The sequence below is a fragment of the Dendrobates tinctorius genome, unplaced genomic scaffold, assembly GCF_039654945.1.
Source record: "Dendrobates tinctorius isolate UK_male_01 unplaced genomic scaffold, ASM3965494v1 ptg000003l, whole genome shotgun sequence".
NCBI lineage: Eukaryota > Metazoa > Chordata > Amphibia > Anura > Dendrobatidae > Dendrobates > Dendrobates tinctorius.
Window position 1 is genome coordinate 80367659 of NW_027361671.1, and position 27416 is coordinate 80395074.

The 27416-nt window shown below is 40.7% G+C and overlaps 1 protein-coding gene across 2 annotated transcripts in view; it reads left to right on the forward strand.

Annotated features, from left to right (window-relative positions):
* SLC27A6 (solute carrier family 27 member 6) overlaps window positions 1–15703 on the forward strand; it is an 84790-nt gene extending 69087 nt beyond the window's left edge. For both annotated transcript variants that reach the window (XM_073557741.1, XM_073557742.1), the window contains exons 9-11: window positions 751–848; window positions 8366–8496; window positions 15077–15703. In XM_073557741.1, the coding sequence (XP_073413842.1) occupies window positions 751–848; window positions 8366–8496; window positions 15077–15253 (406 nt within the window). In that variant the 3' untranslated portion in view covers window positions 15254–15703. The remainder of the gene's footprint in view (window positions 1–750; window positions 849–8365; window positions 8497–15076) is intronic.
* Window positions 15704–27416: the final 11713 nt, after the last annotated feature.

Below are 27416 nucleotides of genomic sequence, written 5' to 3' on the forward strand. Positions count from 1 at the left end.
TCTGCATTATATAGTGGAGTAGCTTGGGTTGCATCTGGAGCAAAGCAAGTATTGTTCTCCTTTACCCAAATAATAATGTCCACTGACTGGTCCCTTGTTAAGGATATGTATTTGATTAAAGAGATCCAAAATAAATGAACATATACAAAATGGACGCTGATATGAACATTATGAATCAAAGAGACTGGTTATGTGTCTACATGCTCAAAGCCATACCTGTCAGCAAGTTTTAGCACACTTATGTGGATTTTGATATGATAGTGTGTCCACTTTTTATAAATAAAGAATGAAGTAATGCTTAAGAAAAGTACCTAATTATAAAAGCTAATTGGTTAAAGTCCTCCCGAGGGAGGAGAAATTAGAAGGTTTTACCAATGATCAATATAATAAGTGATAATCCATGTAAGGATGTATCTTTTCTGTGAGAGAAAGCTCAGTTAAGCTACTAGAATAGGTTTTCTAATGATGCAGAGGTTGTTTCCCATAAGATTCTCCAGAGGATGTAATTCCACTCCCATATTTTTATGACGGCTAATGTTGCAGTTTATGTTCACACCATCATTTGGCTCCATCTACACATACAGCAATATGACAGGTGGTTGTATTGTCCTTTTTACTTACGGTAGATATTTTTTTTTTCCTACGAACCTTCTTCAAAAAGTGAGGACAATGTTCCTTTGACAAAAATTAAAAAGTGTGCTTAGTGGAAATGTGAAACATTTTTCATCAAATTATGGTTCCTCTTTCTAGATGGAAAGGTGAAAATGTTGCTACGACTGAAGTGTCTGATATAATTGGAATGCTTGACTTCATACAAGAAGCCAATGTCTATGGAGTGTGTATATCAGGTAATAAAACAAGTTACATAGATAATATAAGCTCCTGTACATAATCTAACCATAGTATAGGACAGAGGGAGATTCTGTGCTTAGATATACATCATTTTGATTAGTTTCTGTATTTACACATAAAAATGTGTATAAATGCTGTGAGGGCATAAAAAGGACCGCTGTAATACTTCAGATACAATATTAATTGTATTTATAGCTTTCACTCATGTCAGCCTTTTCTTCACCTCCTTGAAGCTACTCATGACAAGTTTCTTGAGTTTTTCCTCATATATTCTATGTCTTGAATCATGTATAATTTGCGTATCTTGTGCTATGCCTTGTTTTAGACCCCATTCAGAGAATCGTGTTTTTTCACATATGCAAAAATGGAAAAAGTGTTGTGAGCATTTTGGATCCATCAGTGTTTTTCACATATGCATAAATAAATAAATTGCAATGCTTCTCCGATTTTTTAGCATGTTAATCTCAAATTGCACTCGGATTGTACCCTGATGCCAATATATATATACACAGTAGGTCAGCACACTACGACTAATGATTACATGAACTCCAATATTCCTGCAAACGTTAAAACATAAATTGGTACCTTGCTAGCGGTTTTTGATCAAAGAGCACAAAAGCCATCCAACCACATCAAGGTGACCTTTTAATATGGATGGTCCCTAACCTCTAAATGTTTTACCTCTCTATGTGCCAAAACAGTTTTTTTGTGAATGGGAAGTGAAAAGAAAACAAGGTGTAGTAGACAATTAAAACTTTATGTGGGAAAGATTTACTGGATAAGTATTTTGGGCCCTAAGGGTGTGTGACCCCATGTCAGAGTTGATGGGAAGATAAATAGAGTTACTGTAAATTCAGGGCAATCCTTGAGGAATTAGAGACAGCAAAAGACTTGAGACTGGGACGTAGGTTCACCTTCCCGCAGGAAAACAGCCTTAAACATACTGCCAGATTTGCAATGGAGTTGTTTAAATCAGTATTTACCAATAACTCGTCCTCACAGCCCCACAACACATCATGTGTTCAGGATTTCCTTACTATTGCACAGGTGAGAGAATTTGAGGAAATATCTGTCTTAATAGTAATTCCATCATCTGTGCAATATTAAGGAAATCTGAAAACATGACGTGCTGGGTGGACTAGAGTTTGGGGGGGGACTGGAGTTTGGGAAACACTGGTTTAGATCAAAGCATGTTTGAATGGCCCAGTCACAGTTCAAACCTAAAGTCCATTCTGAATCTTTGGCAAGACTTGAAAATTGCTGTTCACTTACACTCTCCATCCAATCTCATGGAGCTAGTTTTTGAAATAAAAAGTGTCTTTTACTGTGTGACAGCAGCCTAAGACCTTACAGCTCACAGTGCATGTCAGACCAAATGAGAATCATGAGGTCAACGGAACTGGCCAAACCGATAGCTGCTACTGCGCAGGCTCGGCGGGTGCCATTTTCAAAATGACTTTTTTTTTCCTCACTCAAGTAAATCTGCAAAAGGGAGTAAGTGCACAGTAACCATGTGATTATGCTGCAGCGCAGGGGCCATGGCCGGCACCTGCCTACAGAAGCTTTTTTTTTTTATTCAGTATGTGATGGTATTCATTATGCAAACTAGGTGGCCGATCAGTGAGGGATCAGTGACCTGTCAGCAGTCTGCATTATGAATATCTAATTAGTGCACCATATACATGAACCCTGCCTTAGGACATGAGCATATCATTAGCACAAAACTGAAAATAAAGATTAAGTTGCAGCCACAAGATGGATTTCATCAACCAAGGTATCATTTTATTCAGTACTAGCTGAAGAGCCCGGCGCTGACGGTCATAGTAATTAACTACAGTTAGTTATAATAAATTCTAATGATTATATATATATATATATATATATATATATATACAGTACAGACCAAAAGTTTGGACACACCTTCTCATTCAAAGAGTTTTCTTTATTTTCATGACTATCAAAATTGTAGATTCACTCTGAAGGCATCAAAACTATGAATTAACACATGTGGAATTATATAACTAAGAAAAAAGTGTGAAACTGAAAATATGTCTTATATTTTAGGTTCTTCAAAGTAGCCACCTTTTGCTTTAATTACTGCTTTGCACACTCTTTGCAGTCTCTTGATGAGTTTCAAGAGGTAGTCACCGAAAATGGTCTTCCAACAGTCTTGAAGGAATTCCCAGAGATGCTTACCACTTGTTGGCCCTTTTGCCTTCACTCTGCATTCCAGCTCACCCCAAACCATCTCGAATGGGTTCAGGTCTGGTGACTGTGGAGGCCAGGTCATCTGGCATAGCACCCCATCACTCTCCTTCTTGGTCAAATAGCCCTTACACAGCCAGGAGGTGTGTTTGGGGTCATTGTCCCATTGAAAAATAAATGATGGCCCAACTAAATGCAAACCAGATGGAATAGCATGCCGCTGCAAGATGCTGTGGTAGCCATGCTGGTTCAGGATGCCTTCAATTTTGAATAAATCCCCAACAGTGTCACCAAAGCACCCCCACCATCATACCTTGTCCTCCATGCTTCACGGTGGGAACCAGGCATGTAGAGTCCATCCGTTCACCTTTTCTGCGTCGCACAAAGACACGGTGGTTGGAACCAAAGATCTCAAATTTGGACTCATCAGACCAAAGCACAGATTTCCACTGATCTAATGTCTATTCCTTGTGTTCTTTAGCCCAGACAAGTCTCTTCTGCTTGTTGCCTGTCCTTAGCAGTGGTTTCCTAGCAGCTATTTTACCATGAAGGCCTGCTGCACAAAGTCTCCTCTTAGCAGTTGTTGTAGAGATGTGTCTGCTGCAGAACTCTGTGTGGCATTGACCTTATCTCTAATCTGAGCTGCTGTTAACCTGCGATTTTTGAGGCTGGTGACCCGGATGAATTTATCCTCCGTAGCAGAGGTGACTCTTGGTCTTCCTTTCCTGGGGCGGTCCTCATGTGAGCCAGTTTCTTTGTAGAGCGCTTGATGGTTTTTGCCACTGCACTTGGGGACACTTTCAAAGTTTTCCCAATTTTTCGAACTGACTGACCTTCATTTCTTAAAGTAATGATGGCCACTCGTTTTTCTTTACTTAGCTACTTTTTTCTTGCCATAATACAAATTCTAACAGTCTATTCAGTAGGACTATCAGCTCTGTATCCACCAGACTTCTGCACAGCACAAATGATGGTCCCAACCCCATTTATAAGGCAAGAAATCCCACTTATTAAACCTGACAGGGCACACCTGTGAAGTGAAAACCATTTCCGGTGACTTCCTCTTGAAGTTCATCAAGAGAATGCCAAGAGTGTGCAAAGCAGTAATCAAAGCAAAAGGTGGCTACTTTGAAGAACCTAGAATATAAGACAGTATTTTGAGTTGTTTCACACTTTTTTGTTAACTATATAATTCCACATGTGTTAATTCATAGTTTTGAGGCCTTCAGAGTGAATCTACAATTGTGATAGTCATGAAAATAAAGAAAACTCTTTGAATGAGAAGATGTGTCCAAACTTTTGGTCTGTACTGTATATTTATAAAGCTGAGTGTACAGCCCCGCCCACTCCGCATAGCCACATTCACTATAATATCCCACATCATCCCGTCAGCCAGAGCCACCAGTCTACTACCCCTAATATCCCACATCGTCCCGTCAGCCAGAGCCACCGGACTACTACCCCTAATATCCCACATCATCCCATCAGCCACAGCCACCGGACTACTACCCCTAATATCCTCAGCAAAAGCCACCGGACTACTACCCCTAGTATCCCACATCATCCCGTCAGCCAGAGCCACCTGACTACTACCCCTAATAGCCCACATCATCCCGTCAGCCAGAGCCACTGGACTACTACCACTAATATCCCACATCATGCCGTCAGAGCCACCAGACTACTTCCCCTAATATCCCACATCATCCCGTCAGTGCCACCGGACTACTACCCCTAATATCCCACATCATCCCGTCAGAGCCACCGGACTACTACCCCTTATATACTACATCATCCCGTCACAGCCGCCGGACCACTACCCCTAATATCCCACATCATCCCGTTAGCCAAAGCCACCAGACTACTACCCCTAATATCCCACATGATCCCGTCAGCCAGAGCCATCGGACTACTACCCCTAATATCCCACATCATCCCATCAGCCAGAGCCATCAGACTACTACCCCTAATATCCCACATCCTAATTTCCATACCGGGGATCCCTTTAAGAGAGGCCTGGGGTCAAAACCAAAGCGCTGGATGGATTTGCCCTGACTTCCATAGCAATGATCCCTTTAAGATTGAAGATGTGCCTGTGGGATGGAGGATGTGTGATGGGTATATGGGCAGGGAGGGGGGGATTCATTTCTGTCTTGTGCTCTCTGCTCCTTTCTGGGGGCAGACAATGGCTGGAAGCTTATGTTCCTGGGGATGCTAGATTTCTCCCACCATGGCAGTGTCTGCTGAGGTGTTGTCGTAGAGTGAGAAAACTATTGCTCATAGCAACCAATCACAGCTCAGCTTCTATTCTTTAAAATATGTAAATATTTGCGCTAATAATATCCCATATAAGAATAAATCACTGCAAAACCAGTTGTTGACTAGCCGAAAGGAATAATTATCCCTCCCCCTCAGATTTCTGAAATCATGCAGGACTTTTAATACAGATGAATCACAATCATCCACCAAAAATTACCTTTGTTTAGTTGAGTCACTGTTCACACTATACGCGGTATTGCCGGTTCAAAGTGCAGCAAAGGATGATCCTTCTCCTGTTCTGCTTGTATGCGCTCAGATGGTTGTGCGCTTACTAATATCAATAGGAGCAGTGATGATAAGAGTCAGTGAAACAGGGCGGGTAATTAAAATGTTCACCTCTGATATAGGTAGCGGGCGATGTTCCGGCCGGTAACAATCGCCTTGCTAGCCGACGCTACACCGCCCGGGCGGTGAACAGTGACTCAACTAAACAAAGGTAATTTTGGGTGGATGATTGTGATTCATCTGTATTAAAAGTCCTGCATGATTTTAGAAATCTAAGGGGGAGGGATAATTATTCCTTTCGGCTAGTCAACAACTGGTTTTGCAGTGATTTATTCTTATATGGGATATTATTAGCGCAAATATTTACATATTTTAAATTGTTTTATTATTCAGACAAATAAGGTGGTGTTGTCTGTAGATTTGCAGCTGTTATATCCTTCACGCAGCGCCACTGGTTGTATATTATTTTCAGCTTCTATTTTTAGTGATTGGTTGCAAGGAAAACTGTTGCTCATAGCAACTAATCACAGCTTAGCTTCTTGTAAACAGCTTTGGTGAAATGAAAGATGCTTTGTGATTGGTTGGTGATACACACACACACGTACATACATGCATACATTCACTTTTATATATAGAGATAATGGCGCTGACCTGACGCTGTGTGTAGGTTACTATGCATAATCATGCTGACAGGTTTCCTTTAAGGTGCAAACCACCTTCGGGGGTAAAGGGTTTACTGTAAATATCTTTTTGCAATTGGATTGGATATTCACTCCTCATTATTGAAATTGCAACACCAAGAAAGAAAAGTCATGGAACTATGGTAATCATAGGACAGATAGGCATGTTAAATGGGTGCCCTGTCCAAATTGCAGTCACTCTATATGACTGCAGAGCTATGATCTCCTTCAGCGCACACACTCTGCATTGCGGGGTTCGCTGGTTTAACCGAGTTACTGAAGTACATTGGCAAACAAGAGGCATCATGGAGATGTAGACAGGTAGCAGACAAAATTTTGGAGTGACAACGTCTAATATCTTGGAAGCAGCAGATAGCCACAGGCAGGTTGATACTGGAAACCACAGACAAGTTGGTAGTGATACTTTTAACTGCAGTCTGGTGAGTAACTGTAACTGGAAGACGTAGCCGGACAGATGGCTATACTGGAACTAGCGATACTGAAAACCGCAGGCAGGTTAATTAATGATACTGTAAACCGTACGACATCAACCCTAACCCTATTGCCTCACTTGCAATCACCACAGGGAAATCTTGAAAAATGAATTTCTCAAAGCACAATTGTTAACAATTCCGAAAAGAGGGAAGAATAGGAAGCATTTAAGGAAACCAGGATGGATGAACACAGAACTTAAGCACATGCTAAAAGGGAAGAAAGAAATGTTTATAAAATGGAAAGAGGGAGGCATATCTAAAGAAGAAATTTAATGCTGTCTGCAGAACCTACAATATTCATGGCCCCTTTCCAGGCTATTAATATCAACCCACAACGGTTTGTTTAGCTTTGGATGTTTTTTGATTACAGTGGGACCCCACATCAATTTTTTGGGGGGATTGCCCCTATAATAACCAGTAAAGGGTAAACAAATAGCTGTGAGCTGATATTAATAGCTCGGGAACATTTATGGCTATTATTGACCCTTTTCTCAGAATATTAACATCAGCCCCCCAATGGTCGGCTTTCTCTCTGCTAGTTCACAAAATTGCTTCGGAGTCAACGCCATTTTTTTTAATACACGATGCACATAGCGGGTGCAGAATATAACTCCCATCATTGTCGTCTCAGAGGCGACAATGATGAGAGCTGCTTCAGTACCCACTGCCTGGGAACATCTAACTGTACCACCTTTTCCCAGGCTATCAGTGTGTCAAGAGTGGGAGAAGAGGGTTGCGTTGACAATCCAACACAAATGGCAACACTTTGAACACAATTTAGAAGTGGTCATAAACTTGTAAATAACTCATGAAAGAATAAAGCTACATTAAAACCAAGCACATCATTGTTTTTCTTGTGAAATTCTCAATGGGTTTTATGTGTCACATGACCCTCTTCTCATTGGAAAAAATAAAGTTGGATCCAAAATGGCCGACTTTAAAATGGCCGACTTCAAAATGGCCACCATGGTCACCACCCATCTTGAAAAGTTTCCCCCCTCCCATATACTAATGTGCCACAAACAGGAAGTTGATATCACCAACCATTCCCATTTTATTTAGGTGTATCCATATAAATGGCCCAACCTGTATAATCTGTATCCTACATTTGTTACATGGTTGTTACCCTTCTGCAGGCTCTCTCTGCTTTTCAATTGTCTCTAAACTAGTGGGTGGAGAGTAGCTGCTTTGATGCCTCCCACACACACAGAGATTTGAGGGATTCCTGTTATCCTGTCTCTATGTATCACATGTTTAGCAGCTACAGCATGGATGATATTATATAGCAGTACTCAGCAGTGTAGCTGGGAATTCAGCTCTAGGATGAGATAAAACACATACTAGAAAGCACCAGCAATGGTCTGCGCATGCCTCTCTGCTTCTATCTTTCACTCCCTCTTTCTTCAGTGAGCTGGCAGTCAGTTTATTTTATCAAATCAATAGCAAATACGTTAGCTTGCATTTGCTTTTGATTTCTGAAAAGTTTGCTGAAATGACAGTGATCATTTAAGCACCATATGTAATTTTTAGTAAGCATAACTTAAACTACAAGTGCTTTATGAATATCATACTTTCATTTGTGTTTTTTTTAAGGTCATGAGGGAAGAGTGGGAATGGCATCAATTATTCTGAAGACTGGAATGTCATTAAAATTAAAAAGTGTCTATGAGCATATTGTGAACTATCTACCCAGATATGCCTTTCCAAGATTCCTAAGACTGCAGGTACTCTTGCTTTTAAAAAATGTAGTTAAATGGATTTTTCACTACTATGGCAACCCTTTCTTAATTAATAAATTACCCTGTGTAAAATAAAAACACCCTATACTCACCTCCTGCACCTGCTTTGTTCCAGCTATGTCGATACCAAGTCTCCTGATCCTCACATGACATTGTTACATTGTTATGCCACATGAGCCCTGCAGCCAATCAGTGGTTGCTATTAGACTGCTACGCTCTCACTTGCTTTGAATGTCCAAGAGTCGTCCGAAAGAAGTCAAAACACAGCAGCCCGATAGCGGCCACTTATTGACTGCAGGGCTCTGGTCACATAATGTCACGCACGCATTGAGAGACCCAGTACTGATATTGCTACTTTAAGAATTAAAAAAAAACCAGGACCATATTCGAACCTTGAGGAACCCTATTATCTGTTAATAGAATCAGCCAAGTGTCATGGGATCCATCCAAAAACTTTCAAATATTTGTCTTAGCATGGCCAATGCCTTCTGATATAATTCCATCAGTTTTTCCATGTGAAGTCATCAGTTTAGAAAAGTACGTGGCAGCCCTGGATTAGTGCAAAGAGAAATCTCACGAGATCTTGCTCTTTAATGGCGAAGGGGGCCATGGACATATAAGAGATCCCGCTCTACACTGCAGTAGTCAGGCCTTTTTGGATGGCATTAGGGTTACTTTTGACCACTTTTTTTAATAGGGTGATATTTGGAAAAATCACCAATGTGTAGATGCTCACTATTTTATTTAATATGAAAGGCAGCCCCAGACTGATGATAGGTATTCTTTATGTGAATATCCAGGTGGGACATATATGTATTCACTGTCAACTTTTCTGCTGCAGAAAAGCTAAAACTAATCAGTGTCGATAAAATCCACTCATTCACGACAGATTTCACTTTATTCTTTGCCAAGTGTGGAATCCATGGTGAAAATCCGCAGCATAAATTGATATTCTGCAAATGTCATATTTACAGAGACAGTGAAATTGCATTGCCAATATTCTCTACAGTGTGAGGATGTGATTTTTCTGCAATGTCATCCTCATCACTGATGCTATAAGGCTGGAGTCACACTTAACGTATAAAAAAAGGTCCGATTTTGACGACCGAGAATCGCATAAATGTTCTCCGAACAGTGATCCGTATGTAATCCGTTTGCAATGCGATGATGCGATTTCCTCGCTTTTAATATCCATATGGCATCCGTATGCAATGCGATTTTAATATGAGCTTTTACATATTCTTCAAAACATATATATATACAGCACTGGCAAAAATTAAGAGACCATTACATCAAAATCCTGTCATGGGCAGCTCATTCTCCAGACCAGAACCCCATTGAAAACCTCTGTAATGTAATCAAGAGGAAGATGGATAGTCACATGCCATCAAACAAAGAAGAACTGATTACATTTTTGCGCCAGAATCAGTGTGAAAGACTGATGGCATGCATGCCAAGACGCATGAAAGTTGTTTTTAAAAATCATATTATTCCACACAATATTGATTTCAGTACTCTTCCTGAGTTGAAACGGTAGTATTGTTTCTAAATGATTTTGAACTTGTTTTCTTTGCATTATTTGAGTTCTGAAAGCACTGTTTTTTTTTAAATTTGACCATTTCTCCTTTTCAAAAAAAAAAAAAAAAATTATTGCTTGGAAATTCGGAGACATGTCATAAGTTTGTAGACTAAAAGAACAACTTACGTTTTACTCAAAAATATACCTATAAAGAGAAAAATCAGACAAACTGAACATTTGGAAGTGGTTTCTTAATTTTTGCCAGAGCTGTATATATATATATATATATGTATGTGTGTGTGTGTGTGTGTGTGTATATATATATATATATATATATATTATAGATAGCTATAATAGATAGATGAAAAATTGGCAAATGATCTACTGCGTACAGTAGAGAATAGAATAGGTTAGTTCACCGTGGGTCAAGCTGTGAGGCAGCGCAGCATCAGTGACGTCAGCGCTAGTACACTGAAGCAAGCACCAGCAGCTTCTCATTAATTCATCAGTGGTTTACAGCCGGGGTGGTCGCATTAGCAGCGCTCCTGTTTGTAAACTGTATAGCCCCCAGATATGGATTACGGCGTGGGACTGAACGCCGGACAGGTATGGTATATTGTTGGTTTATTATTTTTTTTATTACAGGAGAATGAGGGTATCACATGGATTAGCTGAATAATAAAAATGGCAAACTGTGTTTAGTGTTTTATTTCATTAAAAGACTTTATTCCGGCTGTGTCTTTATTTAACTCTTTAACAACTATAGGATTAGTAATGGAGAGGTGTCAAACTGACATCTCTCCATTACTAAGCTGAGCTTGATGTCACCTTACAATACAAAGGTGACATCAACACCCCAACTATTACCCCATATGCCACCCTCTACAGGGCAGTGGGGAGAGGCTAAGTGCTGGAATTGGTGCATCTTAGAGATGTGTCTTTTCTGGAGTGGCTCATGGCAGATGTTTTTAACCAGGGGGACCAGTAACCATGGTCCCTTCCTAGGCTATCAATATCTGCCTCCAGACACTGGCTTTCCCTCTCTGGCTTGGAAAATTGTGCGGGAGCCCACGCCATTTTTTCCCCTAATTTGCACACACACACTACCCACTACTAACTGTATTGGTCACTGACATGTATATATCAAACTATTACATGGATTTAATGTATGTAAACCATGTCTTCTATCCTGTCGGCTCCTGCATTGATTTAACAGAAGCCGACAAATGAATTAACGGCTATTCTTCTATGTATGTATATATATATATATATGTGTGTGTGTGTGTGTGTCACTGACATATATATATATATATATATATATATATATATATATATACACTGCTCAAAAAAATAAAGGGATCACAAGACAATATTACTCAGCAGACATATGGATGTTAGTGACCTTCCTATCATTTCTACCTGTTGTTTATTCCATTGGCACAACAGCGGGAGAAATTGAATCACAATTGGTGTTGATTTCACAGAAGTGTGACTGAATTGGAGTTACATTTTGTTGTTTAAGTATTCCCTTTATTTTTTGAGCAGTTTATATATATATATACCTATTTTATGTGTATATCTGTATTCTACCTATTCTTTTCTAACCTGTCAGTGTGATTTTACTGTACACCGCACGTGAATTGCTGGCTTTTCAAAGGACACTGGTGCGTATTTCTTGCAAGTCACATGGATGGTCCGTGTGGTGTGCGATTTTTTTTTTTTTCTTGCATCCATAGACTTGCATTGGCGATGGGAGCTGCCCCATAGATTAACAGTGGTCCGAGTGCTATACGATTTTTTTCTCGCATAGCGCTCGTCCGTATTCATCTTTTGTGTGACTCCAGCCTAAGCAGACTTTTAATCTGGAAAATAAGGAAAGAAAATCTAAGGCCTATCAAATCAGTGTGGGTTTACCCTTTTTAATGTCAGTTATAATATCTATTCGCCGTCTTATTGTGCCCATTCTTTTTTTACTCAAGAACACCAAAGGTAAACCTATATCAAAATGATCCTCTTGTAGCATATAATGATCTCATAGAAATCATGGGCAAGATAGGCTATTATTGGTGAAATCATCCTATGTAGAGAAAAGGGAGTTATTACACATCATTTTGCAGATCCATATGAAGAAATGTTCAGCTCAGTGACCTTGTAGTGGTGACATGTTTGGTATAATCAAAATTAGGCCACGTTCACACATTTAGTATTTGGTCAGTATTTTACATCAGTATTCATACATAGTAATATACATAGTTAGCAAGGCCGAAAAAAGACATTTGCCATCCAGTTCAGCCTATATTCCATCAGAATAAATCCCCAGATCTATGTCCTTCTAAAGAACCTAATAACTGTAAGATACAATATTGTTACGCTCCAGGAAGTCATCGAGGCCTCTCTTGAACCCCCTCAACTTTGTTTGCCGTCACCACCTCCTCAGGCAAGGAATTCCAGATTTTCACTGCCCTGACAGTAAAGAATCTTCTTCTATGTTAGTGGAAAAACCTCTCCTCCAGACTCAGAGAATGCCCCCTTGTGACCGCCACCTTCCTTGGTATAAACAGATCCTTGGAGAGATATTTGTATTGTCCCCTTATATACTTATCCATGGTTATTAGATCGCCCCCTCAGTCATCTTTTTTCTAGATTAAATAATCCTAATTTTGCTAATCTCTCTGGGTATTGTAGTTCCCCCATTCCCTTTATTAATTTTGTTGCCCTCCCTTGTACTCGCTCTAGTTCCATTATATCCTTCCTGAGCACCGGTGCCTAAAACTGTACAAAGTACTCCATGTGCGGTCTAAACAGGGATTTGTACAGAGACAGTATATTGTTCTCATCATGTGTATCTAGACCTCTTTTAATGCACCCATGATCCTGTTTGCCTTGGCAGCCGCTGCCTTGCACTGGCTGCTCCAGGTAAGTTTATAATTAACTAGGATCCCCAAGTCCTTCTCCATGTCAGATTTACCCAGTGGTTTTCTGTTCAGTGTGTAATGGTGATAATGATTCCTTCTCCCATGTGTACAACCTTACATTTATCATTGTTAAACCGCATCTGCCACCTTTCAGCCTAAGTTTCCAATTTATCCAGATCCATCTGTAGCAGAATACTATCTGCTTTACATAGTTTTGTATGATCTGCAAATATCAATATTTCACTGTGTAAACCTTCTACCAGATGGTTAATAAATATGGTGACAAGAATAGGTCCCAACACCTACCCCTGCGGTAGCCCACTGGTCATAGCGACCCAGTTAGAGAATATACCTTTTATAACCACCCTCTGCTTTCTATCACTAAGTGATAATGGCTCTGTGAATCTCCGCCCATGCTACACCTACTGCCGCATGCGTCCTGCATTTCCCTGCATACCTATCTTTAACATTGGGTACACAGGGACACGCGTTGTATGTGGATGCATCCGCATGTGGCGATTTGATGTGTGTGGCGACAGCATGGAAACGCTAAATTTTGCGTTTCCGTGCGGTCTCCGCACATGTCAAATCGCCGCATGCAGACGCATCTACATACAACGCTTGTCCCTGCGTACCCAATGTTAAAGATAGGTACACAGGGAAACGCAGGATGCATGCAGCAGTAGGTGGAGCGTGGGCGGAGCTTTACGGAGGAAGAAAGGAGGAAGTAGGCTGCCATCCGCAGCCCTCCTCAACACAAGTGTGAAACCAGCCTAAGCCAGTTACTTACCCATTTACACTCATTTTACCCCAGACCCAGCATTATCATTTTGTGTACCAACCTCTTGTGTGGCACGGTATCAAACGCTTTGGAAAAATCAAGATGTACCACGTCCAATGACTCACTTTGGTTCAGTCTATAGCTTACCTCTTCATAAAAACTGATTAGATTGATTTGACAGGAGCAATTCCTCATAAACCCTTGCTGATATGGAGTTAAACAGATATTGTCATTGAGATAATCCAGAATAACATCCCTCAGAAACCCCTCAAATATTTTACCTACAATAGAGGTTAGACTTACTGACCTATAATTTCCAGGTTCACTTTTAGAGCCCTTTTTGAATATTGGTACCTCATTTGCTATGCACCAGTCCTGTGGAACAGACCCCCGTCACTATAGATTTCCTAAATATAAGAAATAATGGCTTGTCTGTTACATTACTTAGTTCTCTTAGTACTCGTGGGTGTATGCCATCCGGACCCGGAGATTTATCTATTTTAATCTTATTTAGCTGGTTTTGCACCTCTTCTTGGGTTAGATTGGTGAACCTTAATATGGGGTTTTCTTTGTCTCTCGGCATTTCACCTAGCATTTTATTTTCCACCGCAAATACCGTGGAGAAGAAGGTGTTTAATATATTAGCTTTTTTCTCATCATCTACAGCTATTCTTTCCTCACAATTTTTTAATGGGCCTACACTTTCACTTTTGATTCTTTTACTATTGATATAGTTGAAGAACAGTTTGGGATTAGTTTTACTCTCCTTAGCAATGTGCTTCTCTGTTTCTCTTTTGGCAGCTTTAATTAGTTTTTTTAGATAAAACAGTTTTCTCCCTATAACTTTTTAGAGCTTCAACGGTGCCGTCCTGCTTTAGTAGTTTAAATGCTTTCTTTTTACTATTAATTGCCCCTCTTACCTCTTTGTTTAGCCACATTGGGCTTTTCCTATTTTTTGTCCTTTTATTCCCTGCAACGTATAAAACCAGGAGTGGGCAAAAAATACAGAATTGGTGATGTGTTTCTATTATACTTTTCCTCTGATTGTTCCACTCCTGGTTTTGGCTTACAAATACTGATGTAAAAAACTCACCAAATATTGATTATGTGCACGTGACCTTAAAGTGTGATTACCAGTTACCTTTTTTCAGTTCGGAGTGAATACTGATTGAATCCAGGGCTAGTATACATTACAAGAGGCAGATGACCTCAGCAGGCCATGGGGCATGTGAATTCTTGCTGTTCCTAAAGGCTCACTCATTTACTAGTATTACCAATACCCAAAACATTAGATTTCTGACACCAGTCATTTAGTAAATTAAGTGTTTTGTGTTTTTAATATTTTTATAGGAAAACATGGAAATCACCGGGACATTCAAACAACAGAAATTTCGTCTTGTGGAACAAGGATTTGATCCGTCCATAGTTTCAGATCCACTATACTTCTTAGACGAGTCTCAAAAATCTTATGTGGCAATGACCAAAGACATTTATGATAAAATTACAAGTGGTCTGTTAAAACTATAAATTTCCGTTAATTATCCGTGCAGTACAAAAATAACGTTTCCTCTGGTGGAAATATTGAAACTATGATGTTTTTAACCTGCTTCAAAAGTTTACCCAACAGCCCTGCCTCATTAATGGTTACTGCTAAAATACGGGGTAGGTATAGTGTCCCTATATGATAATTGTACATCTATAATAAAAAAAATTCTTGATAACTATACAGTGGCACTACTACTGCATCCTCCAAAACAGTGATCTACTAAACACACTTATGCCTTCATTTTATGTGTAATTTTAGAATACTGAATAATATGGACAATACTATGCACAACACTGTGCTTGTTTATATATTATTTCTATGTATTCATGTATTATAAATCTGTAGGAATGGGAGGAATGATATTCATCAATGGAAAGTCTTAATTAAAAAAAAAAAATTGGTAGGGACTATAGTATGTGAAGCTTTGCAAACTTCTGCTATGCCTAACAGCTGAAAAGTAACAGTCGCTATTCTGTAGATGAGTATGTAACACATTCTTTTTATTCTGGCTGTGCCATATAAGGTAAGCACAGGGGGCACAAACATTTAAGCAAGGTTCTGAGACCCAAATAACCTTCTGTCCCCATGAAGAGACTGGTACTATAGATTATAAATGGGGGGGGGTTGGGAATAACTTGTCGCAGATTTTAAACGGTCCCCAGTGCATCCCAGTCAAAACCATTAATGGCTAGCTATGCCCCATAGTTTATTGCTAGCTGAAAAAGATGCCGATAGTTTAAAAAAACATTCAAGTTGGCACAGACTAAATTCCAACAATAATATAATTGTGCTACCAGGAAACTGGTATAAATTATTGATTTGCTCTCACCATCCCCTAATGAAGTGCATTATCATCTTTGATGTGAACTGCATGTAAGATTTCAAATGTAAAAAAATTTAATTGCAGATCTAGTGTCACGCTGTCTTCCCAAAAAAGGTTAACAAAATTACATTAAGATCGGTAATAAAGTGTGAGCTGTCACTAATTTAAGAGCGCGTCACTAGAGATGGGCAGACTCCGGGATGTTCGGGTCTGGCGGGTTCAGCCGAACATTTACAAAAAGTTTTGGTTCGGGTACCTGAACAGTACCCGGAACCGAACCCGGACTCCATTCACTTGAATGGGGGGTCCGAACACCCAGTGTTTGCTTTCATGTGCATGCAAACACTGCTTCTGATCGGCGGAGAAATCATCCCCGCCGGTTAGAGAGCAGCAGTTCCCACGCTGTCAGAAGACAGCATGAGCGCTCAGCCGTGATCAGAGGTATAAAGTTTACCTCCGATCACTGGTGTCAGCTGATGGGACTACTGATCCCATCATCCGACACCTGCAGTTGCTAATAACAGTGAGAGCAGGAGCGGCGGATGGGGATATTCATCAGCCACTCCTGCGCTATAAATAAATAGTAAAAAAAAAACGGCGTTGGTCCCCCCCTGTCACAATGCTAGCGGAGATCTCACCGAGATCACTGCAGTTCAGCCCGGCTGGGAACGGAGCCTCAGTGACCAGAGGCAGCCAAACCCGAATAGTAACACAGACTTCCTGGTGAACTCCGTGTTTTGTGTCCGTGCCTGAACAGTAGGTGTTCGGTATGGATGCCGAACTTTACTGTTTGGGTTCACCCATCTCTACTTGTCACCAGTCTGGGGCTTCCTTTTTATTTAATAAAACAGTGGGAGGCCCCAGTCTGGTGATTTGTATACATATAACAAAACTATTATTAACAAATTGGAGAGAACCCCAAATAAACCTTCACTATAAAGCCTAAAAACTAACTTTTATTATTTAATATTAAAGGGAATCTGTCACCACATTTTTCGAGTATCAGCTGCCGGCATTGCCATCTGGGGCTTAGCTACAGCATTCTGTAATGCTGTAGATAAGCCCCTGATGTAACCTGAAAGATAAGAAAAATGAGTTATATTATACTCATCGGGAGGGGGGCGGTCCGGTCCGGGTCCGATGGGTGTTGCCATACAAGCCATCTATATGTAGCCTCTCATAAGTAGGCAGATTAGGGACATCTTTTTATACCCTTTCTTAATTTTAAAGGGGATCTGTCACCCCATTTTTCGAGTATCAGCTGCCGGCACCGTCATCAGGGGCTTAGCTACAGCATTCTGTAATGCTGTATATAAGCCCCTGATGTAACCTGAAAGATAAGAAAAATGAGTTATACTATACTCACCCAGGAGCGGTCCGGGTCCGATTTTGGTCCGATGGGTGTTGCGGTCCGGCGCCTCCCATCTTCTAACAGTGACGTCCTCTTCTTTGCTGCCTGTCGTGGCTCCTGCGCAGGCACACTGCTCTGCCCTGTTGAGAGCAGAATACTACAGTGCGCAGGCCCCAGACCTCTCCTGGCGCCTGCGGACTGCAGGACTCTGCTCTGCCCTCAACAGGGCAGAGCAGTGCACCTGCGCAGGAGCCACGACAGGCAGCAAACAAGAGGATGTCACCATTAGAAGATGGGAGGCGCTGGACCGGACCGCGACACCCATCGGACCAAAATCGGACCCGGACCGCCCCTGGGTGAGTATAATATAACTCATTTTTCTTATCTTTCAGGTTACATCGGGGGCTTATCTATAGCATTACAGAATGCTGTAGATAAGCCCCTGATGGCGGTGCCGGCAGCTGATACTCGAAAAATGGGGTGGCAGATCCCCTTTAAAATTAAGAAAGGGTATAAAAAGATGTCCCTAATCTGCCTACTTATGAGAGGCTATATATAGATGGCTTGTATGGCCGGTCGCCATTCTAGCCTATGTCCCAACCCCTGATGACGCTGCAGACGCGGTGAAACATGCTGGAGGGACGAGTGTGCTAAATATATGTCCTATTCTGCCAGATAGAGGTCAGCACTCCAGGGTGTTACCCACTTGCATAAAAGAGAGCAGCAATCTATACAATGATTAGTTTGAATAAGTAAGTAGATTAGGGACATCTTTTTATACCCTTTCTGAGGGTTTATTTGGGGTTCTCTACAGTTTGTTAATACTAATTTACGTATCCCTCCAAAGCCTGTATGTCTTCAAATTTTTTATTTAATGGTTATAACAAAACTACACAGAAGTACCCTAAAAGGGGTTGTCCGACCTTCTGATAAAAGTTTGCAGTCACTCAGTGTAACTGCAGACTCCCGAAATCTTACAGAAAGTGCACCACAGACTGACAGGATTCTCCAGTACTGCCACTGAAATAGACGGTCAGGTGACCACAAATATGGGGTTTGCACACTTCCGCCCACATTTCGAGTAAATTTTCTTTGCCTTGCTCAATGCAAGTGACTGCATACTTTTATCAGAAGTCCGGTCAACTACTTTAAAGTTCCAGGAAGTGACTCAACTTTTCTAGTAAAGTCAGACCTAACTTCAGGCTGTGGGATCCCGTCATTCAGAGTTTAATAATATCCCATGAATTGACATCTTCAACAATCATCAGAGTGGGGAATATCCACAAATTTTCCAGATCATCATTCACAAATCTTTCCCCGAGAATTACTGTGATGGAGGTTTTACTTTCATTTTACTAGAGTAAGGACCAAATCTGAGATTATTTTCCCTGGGATGTACCAACTGCGGGGAGCGGGAAGCAGAACTAGTGGATACTATACTAAATGATACAGTGGCATAATTTGGCCTGTCTTGTAGTTTTGTCGAGTCACGGGTCCAAAAACAATAATGGGTGATCCAATTTACCTATGCTTCCTCATAAAACCACCAAAAGAGAATCATAAACATGGTGGATCCAAGTGCATCCTAGTCAGCAAAACTCAAATCAGGAAAAACTCTGACATTTCTGCCAGGAATTTTAATTAATACTAAATATGGTTATGTAACAGCAATGTAAAAATATGTCTGTTTATTATGTAGCCAGATAAAGAAGGAGAATACAACTTGATCTTAAGGTTTAAAGGGGTTGTCTGGTCTAAATTGATCAATCTGCAGTTACTCTATATAACTTATGAATCCCCCCAGCGCACACATTATGTGCTGTGGGGATTTGCCGGTTTCTGAGCCGGGATTGGCAGGTACATATGCATTACGCATACTCCCTGCCAGAGCCCATCCAGTGTGCTTGTCTCTCTCCATACACTTGTATTGAGCGATGCCGCATCTACTAGTCGGGTTCACTACAGAGTGACTGCAGACTTATCAATTTCGACCGGACAACCCCTTACACCTGCAGGAATATGAGCTACAGTAGCTACTTATTAAGGGTTTATTTACAAAATAAAGAATCAGCTTGTTGTAAAGAGTTAATCTGAGTCTCTAACCTCATACGGTATACACAAAATAGGCTGTTACAGAATTTACCTCAGTTTTTGTTTGTAGCCTCATTCTCTCCCTTTTTCCACTATACATAGTAAATCTTTTATGAAGAAATACAGCCACACAGATCTGCTCTGTATTTCCATGTTGCACACTTCTAGTCTCCCTACACAGAATGGTATTCCAGCTCAAAAGCAGAAAGTCTCTGACAGCTGTCAAAATAGTGAGACAGCAGAGAGCCGACTTCACCTAGTTTGTTTCTTTCGTAAAATAAATTATATATATATATATATTTAAGAGTGGTTTTATATTTTGGTCTCCTTTTATTTCATGAAGTTTTCCTGGAGGTGATAGATCCTCTTTAATCATTTTCCATAACATATGAATTCTGTAGGACCTTTTCTTACAATTCGGCATTGAGACATTCATTTGATGATCCTCTTAGAATTGTATGAATAAGATAACAAAGGTATACTCACCTCCGCTTCCGGCACCATACCAGCGGTGTCGGCACTGGCTCTTCCGGAGCTCATGTGACATTGTTATGTCACCCGATCCCTCTGGCCAGTCAGCGCTGGCTTCACTTTCCCCTCCAACAGACGTAATTGATTGCTGATCTTTCCCTTCCTCAGGATGTCTAGATTTGTCTGAAGGAGGGGAGAGTGAAACCAGCACTGATTGGTTAAAGTGATCAGTGCCAACACCATTGGAAAGTCACCGGTACCGGATGTTTATAAAAGTGTTATTATTTTACTGGGGTGAAATATAGGGATTCAGAAGACGTTGTCTGAGTTGTGGAAATCCCCATAAAATTACTGACAACAATAAAAGAGGTTAAATTACATGTTTGCTACTATATCACACGACATTATTGTGAAATTTGTTGCCTTGAACATATGGATTTCACAGAGACCACTGACTCCCAGATTACAAGTTGTATCCTCTGTTTTCACTCTAAATAGAGTATTGATTATTAGTATTTTAGGGGCAGGGTCAATCTTTTAGAACAATGTTCTACAAACAACTTAATGAATAATTTGCCATCTTTTTGGTTTGCTAAGCAAAAATGTGTCACAATTACATTTCAGCACACTGCAAGTTTCGGTTGGCACCAGATGAGGTCAGAGTTCTCCTGCACCTCCTAGTATGTTTGGGGAATTTCTTATAGTTTAGTAAATGCTAACAATCTACTAATAATACATTTGTCTTATAATACATCACAGCATTGAAGATTTAGAACAGGTTCATGTGCATTTTAGACAGATAAAACCAATATATCATAAATTCTAAACTAGTGAATAGGCAGAGAATAGTATTTTTTAGTATTGTTTTCATATGTCGAATGAGTTTTTTTTAAGTCTTATTTTACTTGATACTGAGGATGCAATTGTGATAAATACTGTAACTGATGAGTCTAGTAATAAAAACCTTACAACAGTGAGGGCAGTCTGTCTTTATTTGTGCTCACATGAACTTCTCGTGGTGTGTTGGCACATAAGGTCTTATGATTGCGTAAGATGTTCAACATCACATGAAAATGATTGTCATACATCCATATGTATAAAGCTTCAACCCCAGGAGCTTCTTAGAACTGGAGCTTTTCAATAAACCTATAACAGACATCAAAAAGTTTTAACAGAAATGAGTACACTTCTTTTGGCAGCAAAAATACAAAAAGGATTTTAGGATTTTTTGTGTAAGTTACAAACAATTAATTTTACTTGAAGATAAACTAGGCATTATAATGCTGAATGAGACAATTAGCTATTCTCTGGACAGGCTGTAAAGTGGCCAAGGAACTAGGCGGTGACAGACATTGGATATTTCCTAACTCCTTCACTTTTTGCAGCCTATTCTCCCTTGCTTTATAGGCTTTTCTTATATTATAAAATAAGTGCCCATAATCCTACACACATTTTTTGTCTTGGAAAAAAAAAACTATATGCGACAACACCTAAAAATACTATATTTAGTGCTTGCTTTATAAAAAGAAAAAAAAAAACTTTTTTGATGCAAAAAATGTGGCAAAAGGGAAATGTTGAAACACTGGTTTACATTTCCCTTTAAATGTTTCTACTGTGTTCAATTGGTATGAATATCCTCTCCCCTATAATAGAGCTCACTGTTAATGGAATTACTTTTTTGTTACTTATTTCCTGTTCACGTCCTGGGTCCCATTAAATGCACCAGTAATCAGATCTGACTGTGAGACTGGTCTTATTTTACTGTTCGAGCTTTGAGCAGCCTGTATTCACCTAATGAAGCATGCTATACAGCCCAGCCAGCATACTAATTGTGCCCCTGCTGTGCCCCTGCTAAAAACAGCACTTTACACCAAAGGGAAGTCTTATTGTAGAATTGAGACATGTTTGTACTTCTTTTGCGAAGATTATTTTCTATTTTTTGGAAAATCAGGATATTTTGTGGCACAGCTTTTACAATATTATTTAAATTCAGTAAAATTCTTGTCTATTATTTGCTAACTGATCTCATTCTCTGCAAATAATGCAGAGAATCCCAGTGTGGGGGGAACTTGTTTTAAGTAAATCAATGGGATCAATATCACCTTCCTTGATCCAGAGAGAGACAATCTGGTTATATCAGGAGAGAAGCCCCTTCTAGAATCAACAGACTGTGTAAAATGCTGGTAGTTGTCAATAAGAGAACAGAACAAGGGTGAGAAAGTATGCTGCAACTCAATGAATGTGTCCAAACCTGTGCCCACTAAGATGCCCAATAGCCACAAAATTTGTTTTCAAAATCTTGTGGCCATTGGTCATAAAGGTGGGCAGAGTTTCGAATGAATGCAGCAGCCGCAATAATTAAGGTGACCAACACCTGGAGGACTAGAGCCAAAAGTCTATAGTCAAGTTTCTCTTGTAGCATTTCAGCTAAAATCAAGTTCAGTTTTTGCTGGAATCAGTGAATTTGTCCTTACTTAATGGTGCAAAGGCAGGCACAGTAATGCACACTAGGAGAATGCTTCCAGCTTTTACAGCCATCCGTTCAGGGGACGCCAACTCCCTCTTTATTGAAGCAATGAGATTGGGTTAAGTTTGAAAGGCTGAGGTGTAGGAATGGGTGATCCCGTGGATGTTCAGATCCATCGGATTCAGTAGATTTCTATAAAAAACTTGATCCCGAGTCCAGACAACATTCAAGTGGCGGTTCCTATGCTGTCCTCTGTGTGACAGCATGGTAAACACCGACTCTGACTGGCAGTAACCTTAATAAAGTAACCGCAGGTCACATCTGCTGGGTATCACAGACCGCTCTGGGTTCCCACGATGTCAAACAGAGGACAGAGCGTGAGCCAGCAGCTGTGACTGACATTGAACAGGCTACCACTTGACAGGCATCAGCTGATGACTACTACTTTCATCATCATGTGCCTGGTGAATACGCTGATGAGCGTATTCACCAGCAGAGGCCTGTGCATAAGAAGAAATATTTCAGTGAGTTGTATATTAGTGCAGTGAGTATGTAGCCAGCTTATGGTACATGTATTTAGCCAATAAATGAAGAAATAAAAGCAAAAAATGGTGTGGGGTCCCACTTATTTTTACCAGTTGAGGGAAAGCAGACAGCTGGGGTTGGTGTTATTATTCTAGGAAGGGAGCAATAAACAAGGAGCTTCCTAGGCTATTAATATCAGCTCACAGCAGTTTGCATAACCTATACTGGTTATTAAAAAGGAGAACCACCCAAAAAAAATGATGAGGCGTCCCCCCTAATTTTAATAACCAGCAAAGGCTAAACAGACAGCTGCAGGCTGGTCTTAATAGACTGTGAAGGGGCCATGGATATTGGCATCCTTCCAGATTAATAACACCAGCCCTCAGCTGCCCCAGAAATAGTGCATCCATCAGATGCACCAATTCTAGGGCTTAGTCTCGGCTCTTTTCACTTGACGTGGGGCGTTGGCAAGCAAGGTATTTGTTTTGGTGTTGATGTCAGCTGTGTAATGTCCACTAACATCAAGCCATTGGCTGTGAACTGCGATAAACATATAGATATCAGCACTTGCAGTGTGAGAAATTTCTCACACTGCAAGCAGTGAACGTCAGTAAGTTTACCGCAGTTTATTGTCAGCGTTCATCGCAGCAGCCAGTTTCACCCGCAACTGCCATTGTGTTCCGGCTGCCATGCTGAGTGCTCACAAAACTGAAGTCACAGCTCACCACTGCATCCGGATGTCTGATACATGCCTCTCCATTATTAACCATTGGTCTTAATGTCAGTGGACATTACACAGCTGACATCAAACCCAAAATATTACCTAACTTGCCAACACACTAGTGCAAGTGGGAAGAGACAGGCAAAGCACCAGAATTGGCTCATCTAATGGATGCACCTTTTCTGGGGTGGCTCTGGGTTGCTATTTTTATACTGAGGGTGGTCAAATATCCATGAACATTCCCAGCCTTGGAATACCAGTCCCCAGCTGTCTCCTTTACCTTAGCTGGTTATCAAAAATACAGGAGACAACATGCTTTTTTTGAGTATATATTTAAATATTTTTAAAAAAATGGTGTGGGGGCCATCTATTTTTGATAACCAGCTAAGATAAACCAGACAGCTGTCTGTTTTACCGGAGCTTGTAATAAAAAAATAAAGGGGACTCCACATCCTTTTTTTTTTAACATATTGCGCCGGCTAATCACAGCCAATACTTGGCATAGCTTTGATGGAGCCGAAAGTGTCCGCACCGTAAAAACTATTTGATTCTCTGCGTTGCTGCTTTTCAACAAGCTTTGTTCAGGCTGCCAATCCCAAACAGTAACACAGACTTCCAGAAGTCACTAGGTGTCCCATAAGGACTTCGAACTTTAACAATCGGGTTTGCCCATGTCTACTAAGGTGCAGAAGTAGCAAATCTGAATGCACTTATTTTTTCACTTTTTAAGCACTGTAGTGCGGTGCATACTGAATGTATTGGGGGACTCTCACTTAGCAGTGGGATTTATGGCACACAGGTACGATTTTTCCACTTAAACAGTCTACGCGGTTTATTATGCAAATCATAAACCACTGTAGGCCATGTTATACATCACAGACCTAGCATACAGTCTACTCTCAACTGCGATTATGTCCGCACAGTTCATTGACTGACTCTCGTCAGTGCACACAGTCTCCCATGATCCGGGTTACCTGCTTGGCAGCCTTGCAGGCTTCACAGGCTGGGTCCTCTTCCAGGAATGCTGCCTTACTGGGATCAGTGACCCGTACTATGACTTGCTTGACAAGCTCACATCCATCAGTTCCAGACCCAAAGAAGGATGGTAGTTTCCCCAACACAGATAGCCATCACAGACTCTGCAGATGCATGCCTCCTTCATGTGCCTTCCAGGAAACCTGTACTCTTGCCAGACCATCCAACACAGAAACCATGTGACCAAACCACAGTCTCATATCATATGAGACACACCCATTGATGGGAGGTGTGTGGTTAGCCAGACCCGCCCAGCTCTCCGACTAACCCTGCCAGCCCAGCCCTTATACACTAAGCAAGGCTCGTGGAATTACAAGTCCTAGAGAAACATTCCAGGCTTACAGCGCAGATGACCACCTCCTCTGCGACACATACCAACCATTCCCAACAACGCCGGTCACTGTCTCACAGCACACACCCTTATTCCAGGCCTTTTGGCTAGGATGGGGAATTTTTTAATTTTGTGGTGGAAGGTCTGGTCAGTATTTACTCTGTAAACACCTTCACTATATATTTTTGTTGTTTTTCACTGTGTCACACTTTTCATATATGTGTCCTTCACATGGGCTTCTTCAGGAATGCAGTTCCTGGCGGAAAGTCTGGTCAGTATTTACTCTGTAAACACCTTCACTATATATTTTTATTGTTTTTCACTGTGTGACACTTTTCCTATGTGAGTCCTTCACATGGGCTCCTTCAGGAATGCAGTTCCCTTACAGGTTTATCCTGATGTCTAGGGGGGTAGTGTGTCAACATAAGGTTTCATTCCCCACCTGCAGACCTTTGGCTTCTCTTTTGGGAGGAAAGACAACCTAGACAGAGCTCTTTGTTCCACTGGGGGTGCAGTCCAGAAGGAGGATGCAAGTATTGTGGATTATCTGCACATCGAATAGGTCAGGTATATGGTTGTTTATTATTTTTCTTTTTTTACAGGGAAAATGGGCATAAGCTGAGTATCGTGGTTTTTATTATTTTCTGTTTTTTTTACAGGGGATGAGGGCTTCAATGGAATGGGCATAAGGTGAGTAGAAATTTGTTTTTTATTTTTATTTCAAATAAAAAGAATCTGTGCCATTTATTTCAATTAAATGACTTTATTCTGGCCTTGTGTTTATTTCAAAACTGACTATGAGGTTAGTAATGGAAAGGCGTCTGTCTTATAGACGCCTCCCCATTACTAACCTGTGGGCTTGATGTCGGTGACATATAACAGATGAAATCAACCCCACAACTATTACCCCACTTGCTATCACACCAGAGCAAGAGGAAAGAACCAGGCAAAGTGCCGGAATAGGCCTATCAAATAAATGCACCTTTTGAGGGGCAGCTGCAGGCTGCTAAGTTTAGGCTGGGGAGTGGAATATTCATGGTGCCTTACCAGCCTGTCTATACCAGCCCCCAGTTTTCTGTTATAGATTGTCTGGTTGTCTAAAAGGAAGGCGATCCCACACAGTTTTGTTTATTTATTTAAATAGATTTTGAAAAAATGGTATGGGAATCGCTCTATTCTTGATAACCAGGCATGATAAAGCTGACAGCTGAGGGTTGCAGCTGGCAGTTTTGCCTGCACTGGTTATCAAAATTAGAACAGACACCATATCATTTTTTTATTGTTAAATTATAGCGCAGGCAATGGCTGAGGAATACTCCCATCAGTGCCGCCTGCTCTTGCTGTTATTAACGACTGCAGGTGTAGGCTGATCGGAGTAGTACACACATCAGTTGACACCTCTGTGACCAGCGGTAAACTTTACCATCAGTCACAGCTGCTAGTTCATGCTGTCATCTGATAGCATGGGAACCACAGCTCTCTGGCCAGCGGTAAAAACCGTACCACCGATCGGAGCTCATATTTGCCATGCTGTCATGAAGCTGACATCATTGCAAACAATGGCGATTGGGCCCCAGATGATGGGGGTTCGGGTTCGGATACTGTTCTGATTAATGAACTGAACTTTTGTTAAATGTTCAACCGATCCCAAACATCCAGGGGTTCGCCCATCACTACTCAAAACCAAATTTAAGAAGTTTATTAACCCTTTAGGTGGTTCACAAGAATTAAAGCAAAGTGAAATGAAGATATGAAAATTTTAATTTTGTTCTACGCAAATGTTGCTTTAGACCCAAATTTTTCACTTTCATAAGGGTAACATGAGAAAATGAATGACACAATTTGTTGTGCAATTTATCCTAAGTACACCAATACCCCATACAGCATGTGTTGAAAACTACTGTTTGGGTGCACGTCAGGGATCCGAAGGGAAAGAGCATTATTTAACTTTTGGAGTGCAATATTCGCTGGAATATATAGCAGACGCCATAATAACAATCTTTATTTATATAGCGCCAACATATTCCACAGTGATTTACAGTTTAAGGCTATGTGCACACGTTACGGAATTCCCACGGAAGTTACCGCGGGAATTCCGGATTTCCATTCCACGGGAAAACCGCATTTTAAATTACCGCAATTTTCCCACAGAAAAACTAGCGATTTGCAAGCATAATTAGCTTGCAGAACACTAGCGTTTTCCAAGCGATCTGTAGCATCGCTTGGAGAACTGATTAACAGGTTGGTCACACTCATCAAACACAGTGTTTGACGAGTGTGACCAACGTTTTACTTTTGAGGCTGCCTATGCAGCATCAGTAGTAAAAAG